General features: G+C 57.2%; 1 protein-coding gene across 3 annotated transcripts in view; it reads right to left on the bottom strand.

The window, feature by feature from the left end:
• Window positions 1-27,062, bottom strand: part of MGAT3 (beta-1,4-mannosyl-glycoprotein 4-beta-N-acetylglucosaminyltransferase) — a 45,161-nt gene extending 18,099 nt beyond the window's left edge. The window contains exon 1 of one of the 3 annotated variants that reach the window (XM_009217321.4): window positions 26,840-27,062. In XM_009217321.4, the coding sequence (XP_009215585.1) occupies window positions 26,840-26,910 (71 nt within the window). In that variant the 5' untranslated portion in view covers window positions 26,911-27,062. Of the gene's footprint in view, window positions 1-1,546; window positions 5,309-17,759; window positions 18,270-26,839 lie in introns of those variants that run through there. The other 2 variants (XM_031656287.1, XM_009217322.4) reach the window with 2 other exon arrangements.
• Window positions 27,063-27,505: the final 443 nt, after the last annotated feature.

Genomic DNA, 27,505 nt, shown 5'->3' on the forward strand with positions numbered 1-27,505 from the left:
AGCTGCCATCAGGACCCCATGGGCCTGCCATTTTCAGGTCACAGGGCTCTCCAGCTCTGGCAGATGATCCGATCCGCTGCCCAGGAAAGCTGCATCTGCCCATCCTGCCAACCTCCTGAGCCCCTCTCACCAGCCTAAAACCATGTGAGCATCCCCGTGGCACACTGCAAGGCCAGGCTGGAATTACGTTTCCCAGAGGCCAGAGTTCCTTGAAAGGCCAAGGGGACCCAGGGCAGCCCTTCCCACCACTACCCAACTCCAACAGGAACGGGTCACCCTGGACAGTGTGCCATGTCGGGGTCGCCTGCAGCTTAAAGGAGGCTCAAGGTCCAAAAAGTCAGGAAACCTCCAAGGTAAGGCCCCGACTCCAGGAGGCTCCGGAGGCCCTGGCTCCTGACCCACACTGCAGACCCCTGCCCCGATCTACCCTGGAGCTGGCACTCCACATCCGTCTGCCCCCTGCCCACACCATGCCAGCCCATCTCCATCCAGGCCACCCTCCTCGTCCATCCACCCTCCTCCCCTTAACTTCCATCCCCCCACCCCCCTTATTTTCCCCTAGCCCCGATCACTCAGAACTTGGAGACAAGCAAGGGAGGGGTCCCATGCCACCTGCACCACCTCCTTGGGGAGTTTGTTTGCTGCTGTCTGCCTGATTCTGACCTCCAGCTAGCCTGGACTGACCACAGACCCAGGGATCCCCAAGCCCCTGTGTCCACAGCTTCCCCTTGCCAGCCTGTAATCATGTAGGGGGTGCTATGGTCTGAAAAATGTGTCCCCCAACGTTCACGTGTACGAAATTTAATCCCCAGTGCAGCGGTGTTGACAGGTGTGGACTTTAAGAGGTGATTAGGCCATAAGGGCTCCACCCTCATGGAGGGACTTGTGCTGTTACTGTAGGAGTGGGTTAGTTATCGTTCCTGATAACAGCATGGGCTCGAAGTGGGTTAGTTATCATTTTCCTGACAACTGCATGGGGTCAGCCCTGCCCCTCTCCATGTGTGGATACTTCTGCCCTTCTGCCATGGGATGACGCAGCATGAAGGCCCTCGCCATATGGCAGCTCCTCGACCCTGGACTTCCCAGCCTCCAGATTCGTGAGAAAGTTCTGCTGTTTACAAACTACCCAGTCTCAAGTATTCTGTGATAGCAGCACACACAGGACTAAGAGGGGGAATGAGAGGACAGCACATCTGAGGCCTTCCCCAGAGCCGCCCTCTGACCAGGCTGTGCTCAGTACCTTAGCTGTTCTCTAACCTCACGTGGACATCTGCCTCCCACTGCTATTTCACAGAGGAGAAAACCGAAGTTCAGTGAGTCAAAGTGATAAGCCCTGGCACTCCCTATGAGTGACATGCATCAGACCCTCCCTTGTGGCCCACACTCCCCAAGACTCCAGCCCACATCGCAGCTGCCTGACCCCTGCCTGGGGCCCTCCCAGGCATTGCCACCTCCTTCCCCTTACCGGCGGGTACCTGCCTTGAGGCACAGTGTCTAGTCCCCTCTGCGGCCACCTGCTCCCAACTCTGCCTGCCTCCCAACTCACCCTTAGCTCTGTGGCAGCAGTTTCCTCCCTAGAAGCTGAGCCCAGGTGTCAGTTAGGTGACTGCAGGAGGAACTGACCTTGTCCCGCCAGATGCCTGCCCCGCCCTCCATCTGGGATGGTTTTGTGGCTCCACCTCTTTCCAGCTAGGTCACCTCACCTCTCCAGCCTCAGTCTCCTCCTTTGTAAAACAGGTAACCAGGCAGCAGTGAGAGGCAGCCCCACCCTCCCAGAGCCACTCCTAGGTGCCAGGTGCTCGAGGAGGTAGGGGCATTGTGGTTTTACAGGTGTAGAGCCTGTTAGGACCAAGTGTTCAGTAAAATGTAAGTCCATCTCTTGTGAGCCTCGCCTTGCTCCCTCTCTGGGTGGGAGGGTCCCCGAGAACTGCGCCCCGACTCCCAGAGGGGCTGCTGGATATTCTCAGTGGGACAAGGATAGGGAACCAAGGAACACCCTATGCCTGGAAGAGCTCAGAAATAAACTCTCGGCATGCAGGACCCCGAGTCTCTGACAAAGTACCGGGCAGGGACAGGGCAGGGGCCAGGGAGCCTGAACCCATGCTGCCTCCCCTGCAAGGGGGCCCAGGAGTCCACAGCCTTTTGGAGGGAGTTGGGTCTCTCTGGGAGTGGGGGCAGAGGCTCGATTCTGCCCAGAGGAGACAGCCAGACAGCTATTGTACTGCTGGCTCCAAGCCCAAGGGTCCGCCCTTAGCAAGGCATTCATTCCCCAGTGTGGAGAACACCCCTCTTGAGGGTGAAGACAGAAATCACACCCTACCCTGGAAGGAGGCTGAGCCCAGAGCTTTGAGCATTCCTGCTGCTGGGGAGCTTTGCACACAAAGCCCCACCCTCCAATACCTCGCCCTCCGGGGACTCCTCCCTCTTCCTAGCCCTTGCCTTCCCTGGGGGGCTGCCCTCAGCCCAGCCTGCTCAGGAGTTCCCCCATGCTGTCCCCTAAGCCTGGAGAGGAATTTCCTGTTTGCTTGTCTTGCTCACAGTGGTGGCTGACGCGCAGAGAACAGCGCAATAGCATCCAGTGAAAGAATGAGTGAATGAGTATGGTGTGACTCTGCCCCTCGCCCCTCTGCCCCTCTGCCCCTCTGCCCCTGTGCCTCGTTTGTCAGATTGTGTGGCGCCTGCACTGGAGGGCTGCCGAAAGGCCCTCATGGGAAGAACAGAACCGATGCCCTGCGTAGTGTCGGGGACAGGGGGACTCCGAAGGGCACAGGGGCCTCTCTGCAGAGGAAGGCTGGCAGGGACTGATGGCCGGAAGGGCGGGGGTAGGAGTGGGGGCTGGGAAGGCAAAGGAAGGAAGAACAGAGACGAGGCTGGAGTGGGGCGAGGGCATGGGAAGGGGCTGCTCAAGCCTGTAATTATTAATTGGGCAGATAATTAATTATTAACAAAGCTTCAGGTTAGAGGAAGGAAGGAACACAGCTTCTTCTAATTCATCAACAGGCCCGTATTGCCAGCCCCTCCACAAAGATTTAAAGTTCCCATGCTTACAGGACCCACTGAGGCCCGTAAGATAAATCCTCGAGATCCCCGTATTTCGGGCTTTCAGCTCCCTACCCACCTCCCAGCCCACTCAGCCTTCCTTACAGGCCCGAATAAACTGCCCCAGTCCATCTGGACAAGAGAAGGGAGAGAGGCCAGCTCTGCCCTGCCCTGGCTTCCAAGGTCAGAATGCCCCCACTCCCACCCCCAGGACTCCCAGAGATGTGGTGCCTCCCAGGCAGAGGGGCAGCCAGGGCCTTTGGTCTGAGCGGGGGTAGCCATGGCCAGATAACAAAGGAGGCCCAGGAAAAGCCGGGCAGGAGGGGCCGGGCTGAGTGTTTCTGCCTCTGTGAGAGGGCTCTCCTGGACCCTGAGCTAGTCCCCTCTGCGGCCAATCTCTCAGGAGTCAGCGTGGGGCGGGGGCTGCTTTAGGGCCATAGCTCTCTGGAGTTTAGCCTCAAAAGGGGCTGGATTCAAATCCTGCCCCTTCCAAACCCTCCTCCGTGATCTTGGGCAGGTCACTGAATACCCTGGGCCTCAGTGCCCCTATCAGCAATGTGAGGCCATCCCAACCCCGAGGAGATCAGAACGGATAACATCCGAACAGTCTTGACACAGGCCAGTCCTCTGAGCTGGGTGCGGCCTCACCTGGCAGAGATGCAGCAAGGCCTGCAGGCCCTGTTCTCCTAAATGCTCCCAGGATGGACCTCTCTCTGCCTCCCTGCCGCCCCGAGGTTCTCACTAGCTTCCCTCCTGCCTCTGCAGCAGCCCCTCACCGCAAATTCTCCATCAGGCCACATCTCCCTGCTCAAGCCCTCCTGTGGCCCCGTCACGCTCAGAATTAAAACCCCAACTCCTCTGTGCTCCATGGACCCTGGCCATCTGATGCCTGTGTCTCTGCTGACCTTGCCTCCCTTGTCCCCCAGGCCCCAGCCACGCTCCCCACCTTCCTGTCTCCTACACTCTTCAGGTGTGGCCCCATTCCAGGGCCCTCGCACAGGCTGATCCCTCCACCTGGAACTCCCTTCCTCAGATCCCTGCATGCTCTGATGCCATGTGTCAGACAGGCACCCCGAGCGGCCGGCTGAAGTGCTGCCCCTGCCCGCAAGCCCTCTCTCCAGACCGCCCCCCAGCACTCATCGCTGTGGAGGTGATCCCGCTTTGTTGTTTATGTCTCCCCCACCCTCATCCTGCTGGTGCGGCCACAGGAGAGCAGGGTCACCACAGGCCTCGGTCACCACTGTTCCCCACCCCGCAGGACAGAGCCTGCCCAGGAGCAGGCACTGCACAGACGCTGGATGATGATGGAACAGTCCAAAGACACAGGAGCCCGGATGAGAAGCAGCAACAGACTTGGAGGGACAAGTATTCTCTGGTTTGGGGGTGCAGGCCCAGCCTGCGAGTTCCCACGCCTGACAGGCGCTCCTCCCCTGCCCAATGGCCCCAGAGAAAGCCCCTGCCCTGCTGAGATCAGCGCTGCCCTGCCCTGCAGCCCCGGCAGTGCCAGCCCCTCCCGCCCAGACTCGTCATCCTCTGGGGACAACGTACAAAGGGCCACTTCAGTACAGAGTCTCAGCTCCATCTCCAGGCTGGCGGGCTGAGCAAATGGGGGGTGGGGGGAAATGAAGGGAAGGGCGCGCCCCACGCTTGCGCATTCTCTGGGGCCTTCTCTAGCATTGGGGACTTTGTCCCAGGCGTTGTACCCTGGGTGCCAGTGGAGGGTTGTTGGCTGGCAGAGGCCCTCACGCACCAGGTGGCAGGTAAAGGTCTCTTCCAAGAGTCCTAGGCAGCAGGAGTGGATGCTGCTCCCCCGGTACCCATCCATGTGTACAGGGCAGCAGGTGGCGGGCACGCTTGCATGCTCAGGTGGCCCGGTGCCAGCTGGAGTGAGGGACTGAGAGGTGCAGACCTGCTGGGAACGATCTGGGCTGGGCAGCGAGGAGGGCAGTGGGCATGGGCTTTGGGTCACACCAGGCCTGGTTTTTTGGCCTGAGACCCTCTGTGACAAACAAGGTAAAAATCAAACGGCTGTCCCAACAACCTGCACTGGTAACCTGTGACTCAAGCCTGGCACCAAGGGACTGACACTGTGACAACTTCGGCGTTCTCAATGCTCCCCCTTCTGGGCCCCTCTCCACCCACCACCAAGGCTTGTCCGTCCCACTGCCTGCACTTCCCAAATCTCCCATTCCCGAGCCCACCACTCACGGGAATGGCAGCAGCTTCCTCAACGGGCCCCCCGACCCGGCCCTGATGAGCCAAGCGAAAGCCACATGTGACTGGAGAGATGCCCTCCCCAGCTTGGAGTGGGCAGGAGTCTGCCCCCAGGAGAAAGTCCAAGTCCCTCAAGGAGGCACACAAGTTTCTGTGTAATCTCACCCTTCCATCTCCATGCCTGTTCCCGGAGGGTTCGGCTGAGCTGCACTTCTCCAGGCCTCCCTGACCCCGGCCTACTTCCCAGAACCCCTTGCCCCACACAAGGGCAGTGCTGTCTGACACCCCTGGGTCCCCAGCCTCAAGCACTGAGCCCCACACAAAAAAGGTGTTCACCCTCAGTTTGTTGAATGAATAAATGACCACCCCAAATTCACACACCCACACTTTCCAGTCAATGCTGCAGGGCTCTCAGGCCTGTCTGGGGCTCACACAAGTGGCCAATGATCCTAGTCCTGCCTGTTTTGCCAACTTGGGCTTGTCACACCTCAATGAGGCAGCTTAGCTACGTGAATCCTGAGGGCCGCTTCCAATGGGGTAGTGGTGGCGGAGGGGAGATACAGGAAATGACCAGAGCCTTCATGGCCAGGAGGAGTTATGGGAAGAAGGTGGGAAAGGAAGAGCAGCTTAGCACTTAGGATCCTCCCGGTTAGCGTCTGAACCGCAGCTCACGGCTGTGTGTTCACTGCCTCATGCCTGGTGCTGCAGGTGCGCTGCTGAGCAAGCGAATGGGCTTGAACGTGGCTCTGCCACCGTGGGGACCTGGTGAGCTGACAAGGCCACACCTGCCCGAAGCCTGCAGCTCCTGGGCGGGAGGGTGGCAGCGTTGCCCTGGGATCTGGGAACCTGAGCGTCACAGTTAGCTTCCTGCTGGGGGTGGTCCTGACAGAGCAAGCGCACAGCTGGCTGGGGCTCTGGGCACCCAAGGAGCCTCCCCTCAGCTGGAACAAGGCACCCTGTCTCTTTTCCTCTCCCAATTACTCTCCCTCCACCTCTGCTTGGAGAGGGGATGTGCCCAAGGTCAGGAACCCAGCAGGCTGTGGCGGGGGTCCTCATCCCAGTCCAGCTCAGCAGAGCCGCCGGTGTGCCCACTGCTGCTCATCAAGGCTCACGATCTCCCATGCCCTGGACCTCAGTTTCCCCACTGACCACTGAGGGTGGTGGCCTCCGAGCTCCATATTCTGGAAGACCCACATTCTAGGTTTGCTGCTCCAGGTTTCTTCCTCTAAGTTCCAGATTCCAGGTTCTCTGTCTGCATCTGGAGGTTCTACTTCTTTTTTTTTTGCTTTTTGAGACTGAGCTGAGATTGCCACTGCACTGTAGCCTGGGCAACAGATCCAGACTCCGTCAAAAAAAAAAAAAAAAAAAAAAAAAAAGGGAGGGGGGGAGGGAGGGAGGGAGGGAGGGAGGGAGGAAGGAAGGGAGGAAGGAAGGAAGGAAGGAAGGAAGGAAGGAAGGAAGGAAGGAAGGAAGGAAGGAAGGAAGGATCTCCATCACAGGTCCCGTGTCCATGAGTCTCCTCTTTGGGACACTGTACTTCGTATTCTCTTCGAGGTGCCCAGCAGCAGGGCTCCTGCCCACACCTACCTTCTTAGCCTCATCACCCTTTGGGGCTCTTGAGAGCAGTGGAACCAAAGAGATGGGGCTACCTGCACTCCCAAAGTGAGAAGGTCCGGCCCAGCTTTCCTAGACCTGGGATGCCCCCAGGGCCGCAGAGCAGATCCCAGAGCATACCCCAGCTGGCAGAAATGCCCTTCCTCACCCCTTTCCCATCTCTCCAGGACGCTGCCCCAACCCCCTGCCCTTCACCCTCTGCACCAGCTCTCACTGCAATGGCTCCACAAGACAGGTGCTTCCCAAGGACAAAGACTTCAGGTCAGGGCCTGGCACCTGCTTGGTGGGCACTCTGTCAACGCTCGCTGAATGAATTAACCAGGAATGCCCAAGATACCTATAGGACTGCACAGCCTAAGAGATGCTAGTTTATATGTGATACAGATGTTCATACTCTGTGCATATACATGTGGTGTGCACAAAACACATGCAGCGTGCACAAAACACATGCAGCGTGCACAAAACACATGCATGCAAACTGCAAGCTGTCACACCCTGATGTCAGCAGAGCTGTGCCCCTGCCACCTAGCTCAGTCACCGGCGCACAATAGGCACTTAGGGAGTAATTGCTGAAAGAACGGATGGACGGATGAGTGCTCTGTACTGGGTACAAAGCATACTGTGTACAGAGTCAGAAGCCAGGAGAGAAACAGAAACTGACCCCACCCAGGACCAAGGCTCAGACGTGATGACAAATAACGCTACCGCAAGGCAGAACTTGACCTGTGTGTAGGAGGATAGTGGGAAAGGCACTTTGAGGCCTGGGACTGTAACGACAACAGCTAACAGGGATGACCACGCCCACTGGGCTTCAGCATGGAAGTGAAACAAGCAGCCCTGGCTCCTGCCCTGGGGGCACCTCTGTCTAGAAGGGGCAGGAGGGGCTTCCTAAGGAGTAGGGGCTCTGGCAGCAGCTGGGCTGGAGGGGACAGGCTCTTCAGGAGGGCAGGGGACCAGTATCAGCAAAGGCCAGGAAGTAGGAAGGTGAGGCTCACATATGGAGCATGACAACTGCCCAAGAGACTGGAGCATGGGGGACGCAGGGGAAGAAAGAGGCTGGACCAGCTCCGGAGGAAGGAGGTCAGAGGTGTTTGGACAAAATTCTCAGAGCACTACATTCCAGGAGCTCCAGGCCTGGGCTCCCATGACCCAATTTCCAGGAATAAGAACAACACAGGCCTCCTGCTGCAGGTTCACTTGCTCTGGGGGATGTGCCTGGTGCTAGGCAAACCCCACGGTGAGACCCCACAGCCAGTCACTGCCTGCAAGGGGTGGCCTCAGAATCAGACAAAGCAAGAGCCGGCTGTCTCCGGGGCTCCTTTTCTTCCCACTTACTGTTAGAATACAACCGCATTTTTCTGGTTTAAAGGTTTCTCATTCGTTCTAGAACATCAGGAAAGCACAGAGGAAGAAGCAGGACAGTGTTCCCACCATCCTGCCACCCCTGGGCCTGGCTGGCTTCTGGCCGGGCCTTCCTCGCGGGCCTTTCTCTTCCCCATGCACCTTTTGCTGGAACCAACATCAACATGGGTTTCCTGTCACCTTCGGGCAGTGCGCGTTTTGCTCTATCAGGCTTTCTTTCTTTTTTTTCTTTTAAGACGGAGTCTCGCTCTGTCGCCCAGGTTGGAGTGCAGTGGCATAATTTTGGCTCACTGTAACTTCTGCTGCCCGGGTTCAAGCGATTCTTCTGCCTGGGCCTGCCAAGTAGCTGGGATTACAGGCGCCTGCCACCACGCCCAGCTAATTTTTGTTTTTTGTTTTTTTTTTTTTTTTTTTTTGAGACGGAGTCTCGCGCTGTCGCCCAGGCTGGAGTGCAGTGGTGCGATCTCGGCTCACTGCAAGCTCCGCCTCCCGGGTTCACGCCATTCTCCTGCCTCAGCCTCCCGAGTAGCTGGGACTACAGGCGCCCACCATCGCGCCCGGCTAATTTTTTGTATTTTTAGTAGAGACGGGGTTTCACTGTGGTCTCGATCTCCTGACCTTGTGATCCGCCCGCCTCGGCCTCCCAAAGTGCTGGGATTACAGGCGTGAGCCACCGCGCCCGGCCTAATTTTTGTATTTTTAGCAGAGACGGGGCTTCACCATGTTGACCAGGCTGGTCTTGAACTCCTGACCACAGGTGATCCACCCACCTCGGCCTCCCAAAGTGCTGGAGTTTTTTGCATGATTTCATTTTCAAATCTCAGGAACCATGGGCCACAGTGCCAAAATAATCCTCATTTCACTATATGGAAATTGAGTGCTAAGCAGGGGAAGTGGTTTGTTCGTGTCTAGTGTCTGCAGTACAGAGCCTGCCCGACGGGTGAGGGACCTGATGAGCTTGTGCAGCGTTCTACAATTAACAAAGCATCTTACACACGTGGTTTCACTGAATGCCCACAATGGGTTGGAGGGTATGGCTCTACTTTTCACTTATGCCCATATCCCAAAGGAAAACCTTCCGAGGGGTGCAGCTGAGCCCAAGGGATCAGCCCAGAGAGGCCACGTGGCCAGCTGAACCCACCCATTTTTGCAGAGGGAACCTTAAGGTCTGGGGCCCTGGGAAACTTGCCCAGAGTGCCTCTGAGAGCTGAGGGTCCCCTGTGTGGTGTGAAGGAGGAGACAACAGGCCTGCGTGGGACTGCACGCCACCCTCTTCCCCTGTCCCCAGTACAGAGCATTTCTCAGCAGGAACCGGGTCAGATGCGGGCATAGATGAGCAGGAGCTGGGGAGAGCAAAGTGCTCCGGGCTCAGGGCTCAGCTCCGGTCCGGGAGTGGAGAAAGATAAAGCCTGATAGAGGCTGGGTGCAGTGGCTCATGCCTATAATCCCAGCACTTTGGGAGGCCGAGGTGCGTGGATCATGAGGTCAGGAGATCAAGACCATCCTGGCTAACACGGTGAAACCCCATCTCTACTAAAAATATGAAAAAGAAAAAAATTAGCTGGGTGTGGTGGCCGGTGCCTGTAGTCCTAGCTACTTGGGAGGCTGAGGCAGGAGAATGGTGTGAACTGGGAGGCAGAGCTTACAGTGAGCCGAGATCCTGCCACTGCACTCCAGCCTGGGCAACAGAGCAAGACTCTGTCTCAAAAAAAAAAAAAAGAAAAAGAAAAAAAAAAGAAATATGTATCAGGCCATCAGGCCAGGCTCAGAGGCTCACACTTGTAATATCAGCACTTTGGGAGGCCGAGGCAGGCAGATCACTTGAGGTCAGGAGTTTGAGGTCAGGAGTTCGAGACCAGCCTGGCCAACATGATGAAACCCCGTCTCTACTAAAAATATGAAAATTAGCTGGGCGTGGTGGTGGGCACCTGTAATCCCAGCTACTTGGGAGGCTGAGGCAGGAGAATTGCTTGAACCCAGGAGGCAGAGGTTGCACTGAGCTGAGATCACACCATTGCACTCCAGCCTGGGCGACATAGCGAGACTCTGTCTCAAAAAAAAAAAAGAAAAAAATATGTATCAAATGCCTTCTACGTGCCAGGCACAGAGCCAGGCCCTAGTGCATGCCTGGTGCCAGCCCAGGGGCCCAACCCATCCCCAGTCACCTGCAGCTCTCCCTGTGCCCCTCTCCTGTGGCAGCTACCATCACTCACCCACCACAATTTGCCACACCATGTGCCAGGCCCCAGGTAGCAAGCGGAGGATGCACCAAGAGAGATTTGCCCAGTGCATTAGGCAAGCTCTGGGCATCATGCCTGCCTGGGACTTGCTTCCAGGAAGAGGCAGAGGCAGCAAGTGCTAGGATGCAAGCACAGCGGGGGCAGTGGGACAGGGGCAAGCGTGATATTTTATGAAGAGCTGGTGGGGCAGAGGCTACGAACACAGGCAGGGCCTGGGTCACAGGATCTGAGTTACAAGGGTTGGGGATTGGGAAATCTAGCAGCCACTACAGATGCCAGGGAGCTGGGAACTGGCTTTTGGAGTGCACAGGCCTCCGTATCCTCAGGGCAGCATTTTTAAATTTTTCTTTTTTACTTTTTTTCTTTTATTTATTTATTTATTTATTTTTGAGACGGAGTCTTGCTCTGTCGCCCAGGCTGGAGTGCAGTGGCCGGATCTCAGCTCACTGCAAGCTCCACCTACCGGGTTCACGCCATTCTCCTGCCTCAGCCTCCGGAGTAGGTGGGACTACAGGCACCCGCCACCTCACCTGGCTAGTTTTTTGTATTTTTCAGTAGAGACGGGGTTTCACCGTGTTAGCCAGGATGGTCTCGATCTCCTGACCTCGTGATCCACCCGTCTCGGCCTCCCAAAGTGCTGGGATTACAGGCTTGAGCCACCGCGCCCGGTCACTTTTTTCTTTTTTTTTTTTGAGATAGGGTCTTGCTCTGTTGCTTAGGCTGGAGTGCAGTGGTGCGATCTCAGCTAACTGCAGCCTTGACCTCCTGGGCTCAAGTGATCTTTCCCCTCAACCTTCCAGGAAGCTAGGCTATAGGCGTGTGCCACCACACCTGGCTAATTTTTTTAAATTTTTAAAAATTATTTGGTAGAGACAGGGTACCACTATGTTGCCCAGGCTGGTCTCGAACTCCTGGACTCAATTAATCCTCCTGCCTCAGCCTCCCAAAGTACTGGGATTACTTTGGGAGTCCAAGTCAGCATTTTTTAAACTGTGGGTTTCCAGCCTTCCCGTTGTGAGATGCTGACTCAGCAGGGCTGGCTAGGGTCTGGCATACAGGTACTTTATGCAGGCAGCCCAGGTGACATTGAGCGGGCCTTCCAGAGACAGGGCTGAGGACGGTGGCAGGAGGGCCTTGAAGGAGAAGCCTGGAGGCCAAGAGACTAAGTGATGGCTGTCTCAGGGCTCCAAGCCTCAGGGAGCAGGCCCTGCTGGGAGCCCACGGGAGAGAAGGAGCAGGTCTGGGTGACCCAGGGAGCCTGCTCTCTGAGGGTCCTACAGGCTGGAAACAATCCCAGCCCTGCCACTTCCCGGCTGTGGGCCCCTGACTCTGGGTACCCTCAAAGTGCCAAACAGGGATGATAACAGTGCTTGCCTCTCAGCAAGGTATGAGACATCTCTGGGAGAATGCATAGAAAGTGGATGGTTGGCCCTGTGCCCAGCACATAGTAAGTGCTTGATAAAGGGCAGCAAATTGTGATAATCCGGAGGCCAAGGTGGGGAGGACAACCGTGGGAGACATCCACCACCAGGCCTGCCAGCCAGAGTCCCAGAATCCACTCGGGCCGGCCTCCCTCACTTAGAACCCTGTCTCTGGGCTGTTCCTTCTGGGAAGTTCCTGGCCTGCCCAGAGAGGGCAGCCGGAGGGCAGGCTCTGAAGAGATCCTGGTACGTGCACAGGTCTGTCTCCCTGGCCTGGCCCTGACCCACCCCTCCCAAGGGATTCCCACTTCGGTAAGAACCAAAGTTTCGAGCCAAATAAGCTTCATAAAACAATAGGGTAATTAGTGAATGTGAATGATTTCCATTGTTTCAATTTTACTTTTACAGAAAAGATGAAAATAAGTGAGCCAAAAGGGGGAATTCCACTTTAGGCAGCCCAAGGAGAAATACGTGAAGACTCGGTTAACTTCCTGACTTATGGGCAAGGCCATGGGTCCCCTTGTCAGCTCCATGCTGTGAGAGGGGGTTCCTGGCCTGCTTCTAGCCCGTGGGCAGCTCCGCCCCTTCCCAAAGCCTCAGTGTCCCCTTCCTGGCGGTGGGGGCAATAGCGCCTCCCAAGCAGGTCCCTGTACCCTCCCTCTGTAGTGTGAGGCTGCTCTCTGGAGGGTCAGTCCCTTCCATCAGGGATGCAGAAGGAGAAATGAGCAGGACAGCAAGGCTGCTCACCTGGGCTGAGAATCATTCATTCATTCATTCATCCATCCATTCATCCATCCATCTGCACATTTAACTGAGGGCCTCCTCAGTATCTGTGTCGCTGGAAGTCTATCAGGAACACGTAACAAACACACCAAAGACATGGGCATGGTGCTCCGGGAGCTGACAGCAAGAACACCAGGAAGCGTGTGGACTTCCCTGAGCCAGAGACGCTGCAGCTAAGATGTAAAGAGTGGGTCAGTGTAGGCCGGGCGTGGTGGCTCAGGCTTGTAATCCCAGCAGTTTGGGAGGCCAAGGCAGGCGGATCACAAGGTCAGGAGATCGAGATCATCCTGGCCCACATGGTGAAACCCCATCTCTACTAAAAATACAAAAATTAGCTGGGCATGGTGGCACGTGCCTGTAATCCCAGCTACTTGGAAGGCTGAGGGAGGAGAATCGCTTGAATCAGGGAGTCAGAGGTTGCAGTGAGCCGAGATCACACCACTGCACTCCACCCTAGTCACAGAGCAAGACTTTGCTCAAAAAAAAAAAAAAAGAGTGGGTCACTGCAAACAAGAGACTGCACCCCAATTTCCCCATCTGTAGAGGGGATTATCCCAGAACCTCTGTCACTGGCTGCCATAGGAACACAATACGTGCTGGCTATTGATATTTTTATAGGCAGGAACGTGTACATGGGAGGGGGAAGAGCGGAAGGGGAGAAGGGTCTGTCTGACTTGGGTTGTGGGGCTGGTATCACAGAGGAAGGGGGTCATGAGGAAGCTTTTGATGGACGACAGAGTTACAGGGGACAGTGAATGGAACAGGAATTCAAGTAGAGGGAACAGCACAGCAAGGGAATGGAACATGAGGTTTAGGACCTGCTTGGGCCACATCTTGGAGCTCTCATTGGCTTAAGCTCGGGGCCCATTCTGTGCAGAACCCCAAGGCCAGACCAAGGTGGAGAGGAGCCCCTGGCAGGAGGGGCTAAAGCAAGTGTGCATCAGGGTCAGGGGTGCAGAGGGTCTCAGGATGGGCAGGACACCAGGAGCTTTCTGTTCCCTCAGGTCTCACCCCAGGGCTGGTGTAGGCTGGCCCCTCACCTCCAGCCTCCAGGCCTCCCATGCCTCCCCCTGCAAGTCCTTCTCACCTACAGTATCACCCGCAGCTCCCAAATCTAGCTGACCAACACTCTCTGCATCCTTTCCTCCTCATTCAACCATCATTTATTAAGCACCCACTGAAAGCCTGGGGACAAAAACTAGCACGTACCAGCTCCCATTATGACACTCCTGTTAGGCCATGGGTGGCTTAAAGTCAGCCAGATGGGGAGGATTTACACCATGGCGATCGGCCAACTCATCAGGGGTTTGTTTCCCAGAGAGTCAGTTGCCAGCCTACTATTGCCCCCGGTTGGAGCAATGGATCCAGAAAGGCAGGCCCCTGGGCAGGGGGACTCAGTGAGAAAAGGAAGACATCAGGGACGTAAACAACACATCTTGGAGGGCAGGCAGTTTAGTCTCTGAGGAGGCAGGGGTGAATCGGGAGACTCATTCTCGAAGGGAGCAGTAAATGGCCACTGGAAACTATGCCAAGCTGTTCAAATAGTAACAGTGCATCTCACCCCCATTTTATTTTATTTTATTTTATTTTTTTGAGATAGAGTCTCACTCTGTCGCCCAAGTGCAGTGGCACAATCTCAACTCACTGCAGCCTCTGCCTCCAGGTTCAAGTGATTATCTTGCCTCAGCCTCCCAAGTAGCTGGGATTACAGGTGCCCGCCACCACGCCCAGTTAATTTTTGTATTTTTAGTAGAGACGGGGTTTCACCATGTTGGCGAGGCTGGTCTTGAACTCCTGACCTCAGGTGATCCATCCACCTCAGCCTCCCAAAGTGTTGGGATTACAGGCATGAGCCACCCCACCTGGCCTCACCACCATTTTAGACACAAGAAAACTGAGGCACGGAGATGCAGAGTCACCAGCCCACAGTCACACAGTGAGATAGGGAGGGCCGGGATTTGAACCGGGCCACTAGATCTGGAATCCCTACTTTTAGTGACTCTTTCCTTGCCCTCAAGCAACCAGCATAGGGCTAGGCGGAGCATCTTGCCCAGGGGTATCTGCTCCCCAACGGATTCTAATTTCCTCAGGGCAAGGCCTATGTCCTCTCTGTCCAGCACAGTAAATTATTACCCCTACCTGAGGACATCGTGTTCCAAGACCTGGTCCCCCTGACATGAAGGGCTTGGGGGTGGCTGAGATGAGGGGCTGCATCACTGCACTCTGGGGAGCAAAGAGGCTCCGGCTCTTGGGGAGCACAGCAGGATATGCCAAATGCCTTGGCTGGGCGGGTGGGTGCCCACGAGGCAAAGAGGGCCTGTCTTTACAGACCACCCTGCCTCTGGCCACTCCTCACCGCTTATCTAGTCTCTTCCCAGAATTGTATGAGGACCACACAGTTCCCCCACCCTCAGCTCTCTGCTGTTCATGTCCAGCCCAGGCCTCTCGTGATTCTCATGGCCGCTGCCCAGTGAAGCTGGCCTGGCCCGCCAGCTGGCATTAGCAGCCTCGTTTTCCAGGTAATAATAGCGCAGCCAGTGATCTCTTGAGTGCTGCTCAGGTGCCAGGCACCCTGTGTGCATCCTCTCATTGAATCCTCTCTGCAACTCATTCCACAATCAAATTCTCCCCCATTTGATCACACCTGGAATCTGAGCACTTTGGGAGACAGAGACAGGAGGATCACTTGAGCCCAGGAGTTCAAGACTAGCCTGGCCAACATAGCAAGACCTCATCTCTATTAAGAAATGTTTTAGGCCGGGCGCGGTGGCTCAAGCCTGTAATCCCAGCACTTTGGGAGGCCGAGACGGGCGGATCATGAGGTCAGGAGATCGAGACCATCCTGGCTAACACGGTGAAACCCCGTCTCTACTAAAAAAAAATACAAAAAAACTAGCCGGGCACAGTAGGAGAATGGCGTAAACCTGGGAGGTGGAGCTTGCAGTGAGCTGAGATCCGGCCACTGCACTCCAGCCTGGGTGACAGAGCGAGACTCCGTCTCAAAAAAAAAAAAAAAAAAAAAAGAAATGATGTTTTAAAAATTAGCTGGGTGTGTTGGCTCACGCCTGTAGTTCTAGCTACCCAGGAGGTTGAGGCAGAAGGATCCCTTGAGCCCAGGAGGTCGAGGCTGCTGTGGGCTATGATCACACCACTGCACTCCAGCTTGGATGACAGAGTGAGATCCTGTCTCAAAACAAAAACAAAAACAAAACTTCCCCATTTCACAGATGTGGAAACTGAGGCTCAGAAAGTTGACTTCCTGAGGTGGTCCAGTTACTACAGAAAAAGAAATCATCAGGGTTGGGCGAGGTGGCTCACGCCTGTAATCCCAGCACTTTAGGAGGCCGAGATAGGTGGATCACCTGAGGTCAGGAGTTCGAGATCAGCCTGGCCAACCTGGTGAAACCCCATCTCTACTAAAAATACAAAAATTAGCTGGGTGTGGTGTCGGGCACCTGTAGTCCCAGCTACTCAGGAGGCTCAGATAGGAGAATCGCTTGAACCCAGGAGGTGGAGGTTGCAGTGAGCCGAGATGGCACCACTGCACCCCAGCCTGGGCAACAGAGTGAGACTCCACCAAAAAAAAAAGAAAGAAAGAAAAGAAAAAAGAATCACCAGTGCGCCTCAAGCAGCCGTGACCACACCAAGGGCACCAGGCAGACCCTTAGAAGGGGTCTGAGTAGCGGCATCCCCCCTGCTGTACTCAGGACCAAGTACCAGCTCCCTGCTGTGCCCTCCCACCTCACTTCCACCTGGACGCCCTGCCCAGCCTCTCCCCCGTCTTCACCTGACTTCTTCCAGGGGGCACCCACAGTGCCTGACTGTCCCCACTGCCACCTCTCAACACACGCCAGGCACTCATACCTCTGAGCCTTTGCTCATGCCATTCCCTCGGGCCACAACGCCCTTCCCACCTTTCTCTACCCAGAGAACTCTGGCAGCTTCCTGTCATCTTCTCTTCCAGTAAGCTCTCTCTTCCTCTTGGGCTGGCACCCCTCTTTCAAACTTTCCTAGGACCCAGAGCGGCTCCTCTTAGCACTCCTTAGACTGAAAATCCCCTCCGAGCTGCAGCTCCTAGGGGTGGGGACTCTCCCCTCCATCCTTCTGCTGGGCTCCATGTCTGGATCCCAGTGACACGCTTCCCAAGTGACATGCCAGTGCTCACAACTCCCCCATCAAGGCGAATCTGGACTGGTAAGTCCCAGGAATGAAGTGGAAGACCAGAGAGGAATCCCACCGGGGTAGTGTGTCTGTCCACACCCCATCAGGAGCCTTCAGGGGCGTCTTCCGGGGCTGGGGGTCATCCGATCTCAGACCACTAGGTCTGGCTGTGCGGCATCCCTTCCTGCTGCACCCCAGCTCGGGCACCCCCCCATACACACACCCAGGCGCACTCCCCTCCCCACCCCCGGTTCCAGAACTCACTATTTGCAGATATTTATAGCGCCCTCCCTCAGCCAGGTTCCCTCCCCTGCCCTGGGCAGAGCAGTGCAAGGTAGCCGGGGGCCCCCACCCCGGTAAAAGGCCGGGGGCCCTCTCCACACTTGCCTCTGCCTGGTCCCCAGGGGTAGCTACGGCCGCAGCCCCCGCACCCGCCCAGCACCCCGACTGCGCCTGGGCCTCGGCCGCCGCCGCCGCCGCAGTCCCGGGTCGGGGGTGGGGAAGGCGGGCGCGGAGGCCTCCCACCCCAGCCCCGCGCCGCGCCGGAGGTTGGGGGGCGCCGCGCCGGAGGCTGGGGGACGCCGCGCACAAAGCAGGGCTCGAGCCCCGCGCCTCGGGGACGTCCCCCGCCCGGCCGTGGGAGGGGGTCGGGCGCCGAGGTTCTGCCCTCCGGGGAAGAGCGAGCTCTGAGGAGCGGCGGGGAGGGGGAGGGGGCCCGCGCCGAGCGGCTTCTCCAGCATCCCGCCCCCACCGCGGCCCCCGAGCCCCCAGCCCCAGCGCGCCCGCGCCCGCGCCCGCCCCCTAAGGTCACGCTCGGGGAGGGGGCCGCGGAGCCGGGCGGGGGGCGCTAAGCGCGGCGCGGGAGGGCGGGCAGCGCGGGGATAGAGGGGCCGCGGCGCCCCCCAGGACGCCGGGGTCAACTCACCCATCGCCCGCTGGGTCTCAGCAGCGGCGGCAGCAGCGGCGGCGGCGGCTCCGCGGCCCCCGGGGTCCCCGGCGGGGAGATGCTGGCGTCCGCCGCAGCCTCTCGCCCCATCCCGAGCTCCGGCGGCGGCGGCGGCTGCGGCGGGCGCCCGGCATCTCGGGCGGCGCGGCCCCGGCCCGGCCCCGATCCCCGCCCCCACCCCCACTCCCCACCCCGTCCCAGGCCCGCGCGGCCGCTTCGGCTGCACCCCCGCAGTGGGGGCCCGGCGAGCCGACGGGCGTGAGGGACTGGCGGCGGGCGCGCGGGGCGCGGGAGGCGAGGCCGAGCGCGCAAGGAAAGCCCGCCCCGCCGGCTCAAGCGGGTCTGCCCCCACCGCCCCCACCGCAACCCTCCCCGCCAGCCGGGTCTGCCGTCAGCGCTGGTGGGCGCCCGCACTGCAGACTCCGGCCGCCGCCGTCTACCGCCCGCTGCGCGTGCTGGATCGAGTGTGTGCGTGCGAGCTGGAGTGTGAAGTGCGCGCGCCCTCCCCAGACCGTAAGTGCGTCGGCCCACGGCCCGGGCGGCTCCCCGGCGCAGAGGCGTGCGGGGATCGGTAGTTCGGGGTGCGGGCCTGGTGTGCGTGCGGGGCAGCGAGTCCCGTTCTGTGTATGCGTGGACGGGTGCGTTCCGCAGCGTGCCCGTCGGTGTGACTCCGTGTGCCCGGGTTTGTGCCTGTGTGCATGGACGTGCAGACCCGTGTTGCGGTGTGTGCGTGGGTTCGGCTGTGCCGGTGTGAACCTGGGCCGGGATTTCGGGCAGGCATCTGTGACCGTGTGCAGAGGCCTGGGCTTGTGATGTGTGCACGGTGCTGGGCCTGTTACGGTGTCTCCATAGTCTGTGTGTCTGCTTGGGGTGTGGTGACCGCTGTACATCGGCCTGTGTCCTTCCGACCCCCTCAATCCCTCACATGCCCGAAGCCGCCCGAGCACTGGCCGGATAATTGGGGAGGGCCTCCGCTCCCCCGCCCCCGTCACCCGGCCAGTCCAGGCCTGGCCGGCCCTGCCCACCCTCTTGAGCCTACTCTCCTGCCACTTGCCCACCAGCGGTTCTCCGAGGGCCCACCGTGTCGTGCCCTGGCTCCTCGTGGCCTTGCTTGGGTCATCCCTCTCAGGGCTCGAAGGCGTCTCCACGTGTTTCCCGCCTTTCAAGTGGTTCCGCTCTGGGGCCAGCAGAGCAGCCACTTCCGCCTGCGGTGCGAGGCCCGAGGCATTGTGGGTACGCAGCAGACATCTCTGCGCCGCCATGGTCGAAGGTGCAGGGAGGCGCCGCCTATGCTAGATCCCAGTGAATGTGCCCCAGAGTGGTCCCAGAGGCCTTTGCTAAGCCATCCGGGCCGCCTAGGGCTGGTCTTCCTGCTCCAGGTGCCTCCGTGTACAGCTTCATCCATCCTTGCTGAGGAAGCAGAGTGATCCTACTCCAACATTCATCTGAGCAGGTCATTCTCCTGCCTGCACCCTCAATGGCTCCCACTTGCCCTCAGCTTAAGTTCAGTGCCTGGGCGGGGCACAAGGAGCCCCTGGTGACCTAGTCTGGCCCCCTTCTTCAACATCACCCTCACTGCTCTCTTCTTCCTGGAGGCTGCCTCTAACCAAGGGTGGGCAAACCATTTGCTGTAAGAGCCTGATTGTAAATATTTTAGGCTTTGCCAGCCATACGGTCTCTGTCCCAACTACTCAACTCTGCCATAGTAGCATAAAATCAACCATAGACAATATGTAAAAGAATGAACATGGCTGTGTTCCAATAAAACTTTATTTATGGACACAAAAATTTGAATTTCATATCATTTTCACGTGTCCAGAAACATTTTTTGATGTTTTCCCAACCATTTGAAAGTGTAAGATCCATTCCTAGTTCCCATCACTCTAAGCACATTCCATTATAACATCTCCATGGGCTGGGCACGGTGGCTCATGCCTGTAATCCCAGCACTTTGGGAGGCCGAGGCTGGCAGATCATGAGGTCAGGAGTTCAAGACCAGCCTGACAACATGATGAAACTCCATCTCTACTAAAAATACAAAAATGGCCGGGCGCGGTGGCTCAAGCCTGTAATCCCAGCACTTTGGGAGGCCGAGACGGGCGGATCGCGAGGTCAGGAGATCGAGACCATCCTGGCTAACACGGTGAAACCCCGTCTCTACTAAAAAATACAAAAAACTAGCCAGGTGAGGTGGCGGGTGCCTGTAGTCCCACCTACTCCGGAGGCTGAGGCAGGAGAATGGCGTGAACCCGGTAGGCGGAGCTTGCAGTGAGCTGAGATCCGGCCACTGCACTCCACCCCAGCCTGGGTAACAGAGCGAGACTCCGTCTCAAAAAAAAAAAAAAAATACAAAAATTAGCCGGGTGTGGTGGTGCACACCTGTAATCCCACCTACTCGGGAGGCTGAGGCAGGAGGATCGCTTGAACCCAGGAGGTAGAGGTTGCAGTTAGCCGAGATCATGCCACTGCACTCCAGCCTGGCCAACAGAGCGAGACTCTGTCTCAAAAAAAAAAAAAAAAATCATCTCCATGACATCTGCCTAAGGTAGTTGTCACTCCCCCAAAATCCAGTCTATTCTGCCTTGCAAAAATGTCCTCCTCTTCTCCCCAGCCTGGCTGTTCAACCCTCTCTGCCCTTTCTTCTCCAGTTCCCAAAGAACCCTCGATTTCTGCTCAAATGTGTCCCCCTCTCCCAATTCCCCATGCCACAGCTCTCCCTGCCTGGGACTCGTGCCCCTCTGGAAGGGACCACCTCATAGACACTATCCTTCCCCAGAACTTTCTCTCCCTCCCCTAGCCTTCGGCAGCAACTCTGGGCATCCCTCAGCCCATGAAAGAAGTGCTATTCCAAGTCTGGATTCTCCATTGGACTTGTTCTGTTGACACTGGCCCCCAAGCACCAACGCAGGCACAAAATACCACATTCCTCCATTTCCATTGCTCCTGGCAAAGGGGAGGAGGACCTGCCCAAGCCCCAGGCCCTGCCCTTGAGGTCGAGTGAGAAGTAAGGACATGCCCCACTCCCCAGGGAAGCTACCCTGCCCAGAGCTGGCCAGGGTCAGGGGACTCCCTCGCTCTCCATCTTCCCCCAACTTGGGTCTTTGTTCTCCTGACCTTTCCAGATTCCCAAGCTTCTTGGGAGGCCTAAGTGGAGTCAGCCTTGTTGGGTTCATACCAAAGTCCACCTCCATGTCCTCAATGCGCCTCTCAGTATGTTGGGCACTGTGTGGCAAGTACATCCTCCCCACGCCCAGCCCGTCAGAGATAAGTGACTTGCTCGGTCACACGCACAGCCACAGCCGGGCACACCAGGCCCCACCCTCCACCCTCCCAGCTCAGGCCCTGTGGCACCAGAAGCCTCCCTCTGAGAGAGCAGGCCAGAAGGGGAAACATCCCCGAATTCCTTCCTCCCACATGGCCCCCGTCACTCTTTTCCCCTCCCACATTCACAGAGGCCTGGCACACAGTAGGCCCGGAGGTGCTCAGCAGATGGAGAAGCTGAATCCCAGCGTGCTTAAGACCTGGGTTCTATGCCAGCTCGCCAAGTGTTCCAGTCATTTCAATCCCTAAGCCTCAATTTCTTCATCTGCAGAATGGGACGAATCACTGCCCTGACATCGCATTGACATCAGTGGAATCTGGGTCTCTCCATCCTCTCCCAGCCGCCTCCAAGCCCCACGTCGATGTGGGGGAGGCTGGGGCTCCAAGCTCCATGGTGATATGGGGGAGGGTGGTTGGTGGCCCTCCTGCCCCACCGCTCCTCTGGGGTTGAACTGCCTGACAAGGAGGCTATGGGAGCTGGAGGTGGGAAAAGCGCAGATACAAGATTAGCCAATCTCAGGCGGTGTCTCCTTACAGCCCTGCTGTCCCCTTTCACCCAGGCCTATTTGGCTCTGGGAACAATTGCTAGTTCTGTTACCCTTTCAGCAACTGCTGCCTGGCCTGTGGGAGCCGCATTCCACCCTGGCTGGGACATCTCACTCCTGGCCCTGGGTCTCCAGGTGAGGCGGCTCCTCACCCACGCCATGAAAACCAAGCCCTAGGCCAGGCGCAGTGGCTCACGCCTGTAATCCCAGCACTTTCAGAGGCCAAGGTAGGCGGATCACTTGAGGCCAGGAGTTTGAGACCAACCTGGCCAACATAGTGAAACCTCGTCTCTACTAAAATACAAAAATTAGCTGTGCATGGTGGCGCATGCATGTAGTCCCAGCTACTGGGAAGGCTGAGGCACAAGAATCCCTTGAACTCGGGAGGTGGAGGTTGCAGTGAGCTGGGATCGCACCACTGCACTCCAGCCTGAGCAACACAGTGAGATTTTATCAAAAAAGAAAAAGAAAGAAAAGAAAGAAAAAAAGAGAGAACCAAGCCATCAAGCCCCTGCCAAGGCTCCAGGTGGTCAGGGAGCACGGCAGTGCAGTGGGCAGAGTGAGCTGGCTCTGGTCCGGGCCCTCCGAGCTGCGCCAGGGCTCCACACTCAAAGCCTAGGCCCAATGGTCTGCAGAGTAGGCATAAAGGCGGCCACCTGACAGCATGTGGGGAGGGTGAGGAAGGTGGGATGTGTGACAAGGTGGCGCTGGGCAGCACTGAAGGTATTTGATAAATGGTCTTTTGAGAAACTAAAATGAAATCCCAAGCCCCCCAACGGCCCCCCCTTGGCCAAAGGGACCCCAGAGAAACCATGAAAGCTGAGTTCTTCGCTACAACATAATGGGAGGTCAGACACTCCTCGATACAGCCCCCCCACCGTGAACCCCTTCCTTAGAGAAGAAAGCCTGCTGATGGTTAGGGCTAGCCAGAGACCAGCCCTTTTGAAAGACTTCACCGCTGATACCAACTGGCTGTCCGATGCTATCCCTCTTTTGCAGTTTTGACACAATAACCGACCATCATCCCTTCCTGATAAGAAACCATCGACCACGGAGACGGTCCACAGAGTCTACAGTGGATGCCCAGTGAAGTTGTTCGTCAGACATAAATGACTTGCTCAGTCACACACAGCCAGCCCTGGGCACAGCCAGGCACACCAGGCCCCACCTTCCACCCTCTACCCTCCCAGCTCAGGCCCTGTGGCACCAGGAGCCTCCCTCCGAGAGAGCTGGCCAGAAGGGGACACGGTCCCCAATTCCTTCCTCCCACATAGCCCCTGTCACTCTTTTCCCCTCCCGCATTCACAGAGGCCTGGCACACAGTAGGGTCCTGTGCTTCACCTTTTGACATCAGAGGGCTGAAACACACCCTGCGATCACACTAACGCCACCATTTTTTTGCACATGTGACTCATGAAGGGGCATGAAGCTCAACTGCACAGGTCCCTGTTTCTCCTTTCATGAATATTCATGACTCCTCCTATAGCTTATTAAATATGTCTATTCAGCCGCCCTGATCAGTATAAATTCCTGTTCCCTTTGCGCCTCCCCTGAGGCATGTGTTCCTGGCTTCTGGCTGGAAGCTATGCTTCCCAGCCTGTCAGAGTGGCTGCCCTGCAGCCTGCAACCCTTCATGAGAAATAAAGCTATCCTTTCCAAATGTGTGAACCTCGTTGTTCTTGTGTTAATGACTTCCTTCCCCATCACTTGCCAGGTGAAGTCAGACCTGTCCCCTTTCTACCCTCCCCCACATGTACTCCATTCATTCTTTAATTCATTCATTACTGAGCTTGTCCCATCCACAGGCAGTCCTCTGAAATGCTTGCAATTTCTCTGCCCTTTTTTTTTTTTTTTTTTTGAGACAGAGTCTCACTCTGTTACCAGGCTGGGGTGCAATGTCGCGATCTTGGCTTACTGCAACCTCCGCCTCCCGGGTTCAAGCGATTCTTCTGACTCAGCCTCTCAAGTAGGTGGGACGACAGGTGTGCACCACAACGCCCAGCTAATTTTTTGTATTTTTAGTAGAGACAGAGTTTCACCAACTTGGCCAGGATGGTCTTGATCTCTTGACCTCATGATCCGCCAGCCTCGGCCTCACAAAGTGCTGGGATTACAGGCGTGAGCCAGTTTTCCCCGCCAGTTCTCTGGCTTTTTAAAATCTCTGTACCTGGCATATCTGTGTTCTGCCCAAAAAGCCTTTCTGGAAAAACTCCTACTCATCCTTAAAGACCCAGCCCAGGTGTCTCCTCCCCTTGAAGGCCCCTGAAGGGGGCCTTCTTGCCTCCATTTGGAGAATTCTCACCTCAAGGACTTTGCTGCTACTGGGCTCTGCCTGGAGTGCCCTTCCCAGCCCAGCCCAAAGAGCTCAGCTCAAATGCCACGTCTCCAGAGTCTCCTCTCACTCCTCTTCTTGGGACCTGAGCACTTCTTGTCTGCTGTCCTGGGCTCCTCACCTGGCCTTGCTGTGACCTCTTGGGCAACTAGAATGAGAGAAGTTTCCCCTGGTCCCTGGCTGATGCTGAGAACAGAGGGCCCTAAGGCAGGGACCCCTGCTGGTCCAGGTAGGGTGTTGGGGCCAAGTCTTGCTGGTCAAGCCCTCTAGGCTTGTGTGGCCTTGAACAAGTCTCTTCCTTTCTACAAGCCTTACTTTCTACACTTGCCAAGTAGGGGTAATGGATTAGATAGGGATCCATTACCTGGGGGAGTCGAGGGATCCAGTAATCTCCTAAAATTCCCAGTAGCATGGTGTGTGTGACTGTGAGCATGTATGAGTATGTGCATGCATGTGAACACGGGTGTGTGTACACCTGTGGAAGTGTGTGCATGCGTGTGAACACGCGTGCATGTACACGTGTGGAAGTGCATACGTGCATGTGAATACAAGTGCATGTACACGTGTGGAAGTGTGTGTGCATGTGTGTGAACACAGGTGCGTGTATACAAGTGCAGAAGTGTGTGCATGCATGTGTACATGGGTGTGTGCCCCTGCCCATCTGTGTGTGTGTATGAGTGCACGTGCACATTCGTGTTTTCAGGGGACCGTCCATGGCTATTATCAGATTCTCAAAGGGAGCGGGCCCCGGGTGGGAAACCTGGCCTGTCCCGCAGGAGAGACGGCTGTGGGCACCAGGAGCACCTCTTCCACCTCCCCCTTCCACTGCCCTTGCCTGACCTGCGTTCTTGCAGCCGCCTCCCCACCGGTGGGCAAAGTCAGCTCACCTCCTTGCTCTGTGCAGATTCTGTGGTGGCTGCCGCCTCCACTCAGAGGGAAGCCAGAGACCTATCGGTCAGGTACCTCCCTGGCCTCCTCCCCTCTACTCTCGTCCACTGGCACACTGGCTTCGTTGGTGCTTGTGGTGCCCTCTGCCTGAATGCTCCAGCCTCAGGTACCCACGGCTCCTCCTCCTTCCAGACTGGGCTCTGATCTGGGCCTTTGGGACCACCACAACTCAGGGCAGCCCCCTATCCCTTTGCTTGCCCTTCTTTCTTCCATAGCACGTTTCCCTTTCCAGCATACTAGGTAATTGACCCATTGATTAAATTTCTTGTGTATTTTGCCTGTCTCCTCACTGTCTCCTGCTGCTGTCTCCCCAGCATCTGGCCCAGCCTGGCACATGGTAGGTGCCCAGTCGGTACCGTTGCAGGGACGGAAACTGCAGACAACCCCTCCCTGGCCTGGGTGTGTGCATTTTGGGGGTTGCCCCATCTGTGTCTACCACTGGCGGGGGGGCATGAGGGCTGGTGAGAGCCCAGGAAGAGAAGTGACAGCCTTCCAGGCAAGGGAACATTAGCACTGAAGTGCCCCATGAGGGCCAGGGCTGCCTCGGGATGTGGATGGGTGTGGCCCAGGGTGTGCACCGCTTTTCGTACCATAAACCTCACGCTTAGCTGGTCAAGCTCTCTAGGCCTGTGTGGCCTTGAATGAGTCCCTTCCTCTCTACAAGCCTTACTTTCTACACTTGCCAAGTAGGAGCAATGGATTAGACAGGGATCCATTACATGAGGGAGTCGAGGGGTCCAAGAAAACTCGGGAAGCTGCTCTACCTCTAGCCTCCACTGGGACGGCAGGCCCCTCTGCCTTCCCCAGGCAGACCCGGAGGTGAGGAAACTGAGGCACAGCAAGAAGAAGTGAACCACACTCAACGGCTGAGTGCCAGAGCCAGGACTCAGATCCAGGTCTGGGACTCCAGAACCAGTGCTCCAGCCACGAGGGGCCAGGCCCCTCCCCACTCCCTGCCCAGTGGGTCCTGTCTCCCACAGTGGCTAACCCCACAGAGACAGAGGAACCCCATCTCCACTAAAAATACAAAAATTTGGTGGGCATGGTGGCGGGCGCCTGTAGTCCCAGCTACTTGGGAGGCTGAGGCAGGCGAATCGCTTGAACCCGGGAGGTGGAGGTAGCAGTGAGGCCAGATCGCATCATTACACTCCAGTCTGCTCAACAGAGAGAGACTTCATCTCAAAAAAAAACAAGAAAGATGGAATGGCATCCAGACTGAGGTGGGGGAACACGAGGGCGGCAGGGAGGGTGCAGAAGGGAGTGCCTGGTGCACTTGAGGGAGGGGCTAGGCATAGCCAGAAAGTGTTGGGGGTGACTGTGAAGAAGGGAGTTCAAGCCAAGGACGCCTCTAAGCTGCATGAATGCCACAGATGCTGAGAGTCAGAGTGAGTGACCTGGTGAAGTTGAGCAGGTGAACCCACTGTACCCTGTGGCCGGCCCAGGAGGGTGGCCTGGCAGAGTGAGGTTTGGAGGCTGGAGACCTCAGGGGAACACACTGAGCCACACCAGTGTCACCAGCTGGCTTCTCCTTGCTCGGGGCCCTTGAGGGAAGCAGACATGTCCACACCTGTGTGCACAGGCCTGGCACATGGAGACCCAGGCCCTCCGTGCACACAGAGCAAGTCCCCATCTGCCTGTGTGTGTACCCACTAGAAGGCTCCCCACCCTAGTGTCACATACATGCATGCACTCTCACACAGACACGCCCCACATGCATACACAGGGTGCATCCCTGAACCCACAAGCCCTGCCAGGCACTCCCCACAAACTCACAGGACAACATTCCATAGGGTCACCGAAGGGAGGGCAGGGCTGGGAACCACGAGGCCCAGAAAGGGGTGGTATCGGGCCACACAGAGCCCCTCTCCTGACTCCAGCACACCCTCCTCCTCCCATCCACACCCAGCACTTACCTTGGTGAAGAGGCCTTGAAACTTGGAGGTGGAGGTATGGGCTCAGCCACACTGACTCTTGGCCTGTCCATCCTACAGCAACTTCAGGTCCCCAGGCCTGTCAGGGAATTTCAACCTCCGTCCTCACGGCCACTGGGCCGAGTCATCACTCGGCAGCCACACAGCCACAGGAAGGTGGGCAGGGGCTGGGCCTGGGAGGCGACCTTGGGAACACCCAGTCTATTTTTGATTGTCGGAACCCAAAAAACCACAGGCCCCAGGTGGCCGGCTAGAGGCTAACAGTTCCTCTGGTCCTTTCGATGGCCTGAAACTTAAATAAACCAGGGTGCTGCTGGAAGCCCTGTTCAGAGGTCCAGGCTGTCCAGCTGGACCTGGGCCAGTGGGTAGAACTGGAAGAAGAGAGAAATTCACTCAGGAAATCTGGGATCGGCCACAGGGTCTCCACCTGGGGGCCTGAGCTGGTGGCAGGAGGCTTAGCCACTGATCGTTAGCTCAAGCATGCTCTGAGGCTGGGGAACTGGCCAAATGTGGTTCCACTGGGCCTCACACCTGTGACCTGGGCGGGGAGAGGGGCTTCAAGGTCATCTCCTGTGGCCCTGGTCCCAGGCCATTGCTTACACACGTCCTGTGACGTGGCGTTCACTCTCTCACTCACTCTACTGTGTG

Source organism: Papio anubis, chromosome 16 (genome assembly GCF_008728515.1).
Source record: "Papio anubis isolate 15944 chromosome 16, Panubis1.0, whole genome shotgun sequence".
Lineage (NCBI taxonomy): Eukaryota > Metazoa > Chordata > Mammalia > Primates > Cercopithecidae > Papio > Papio anubis.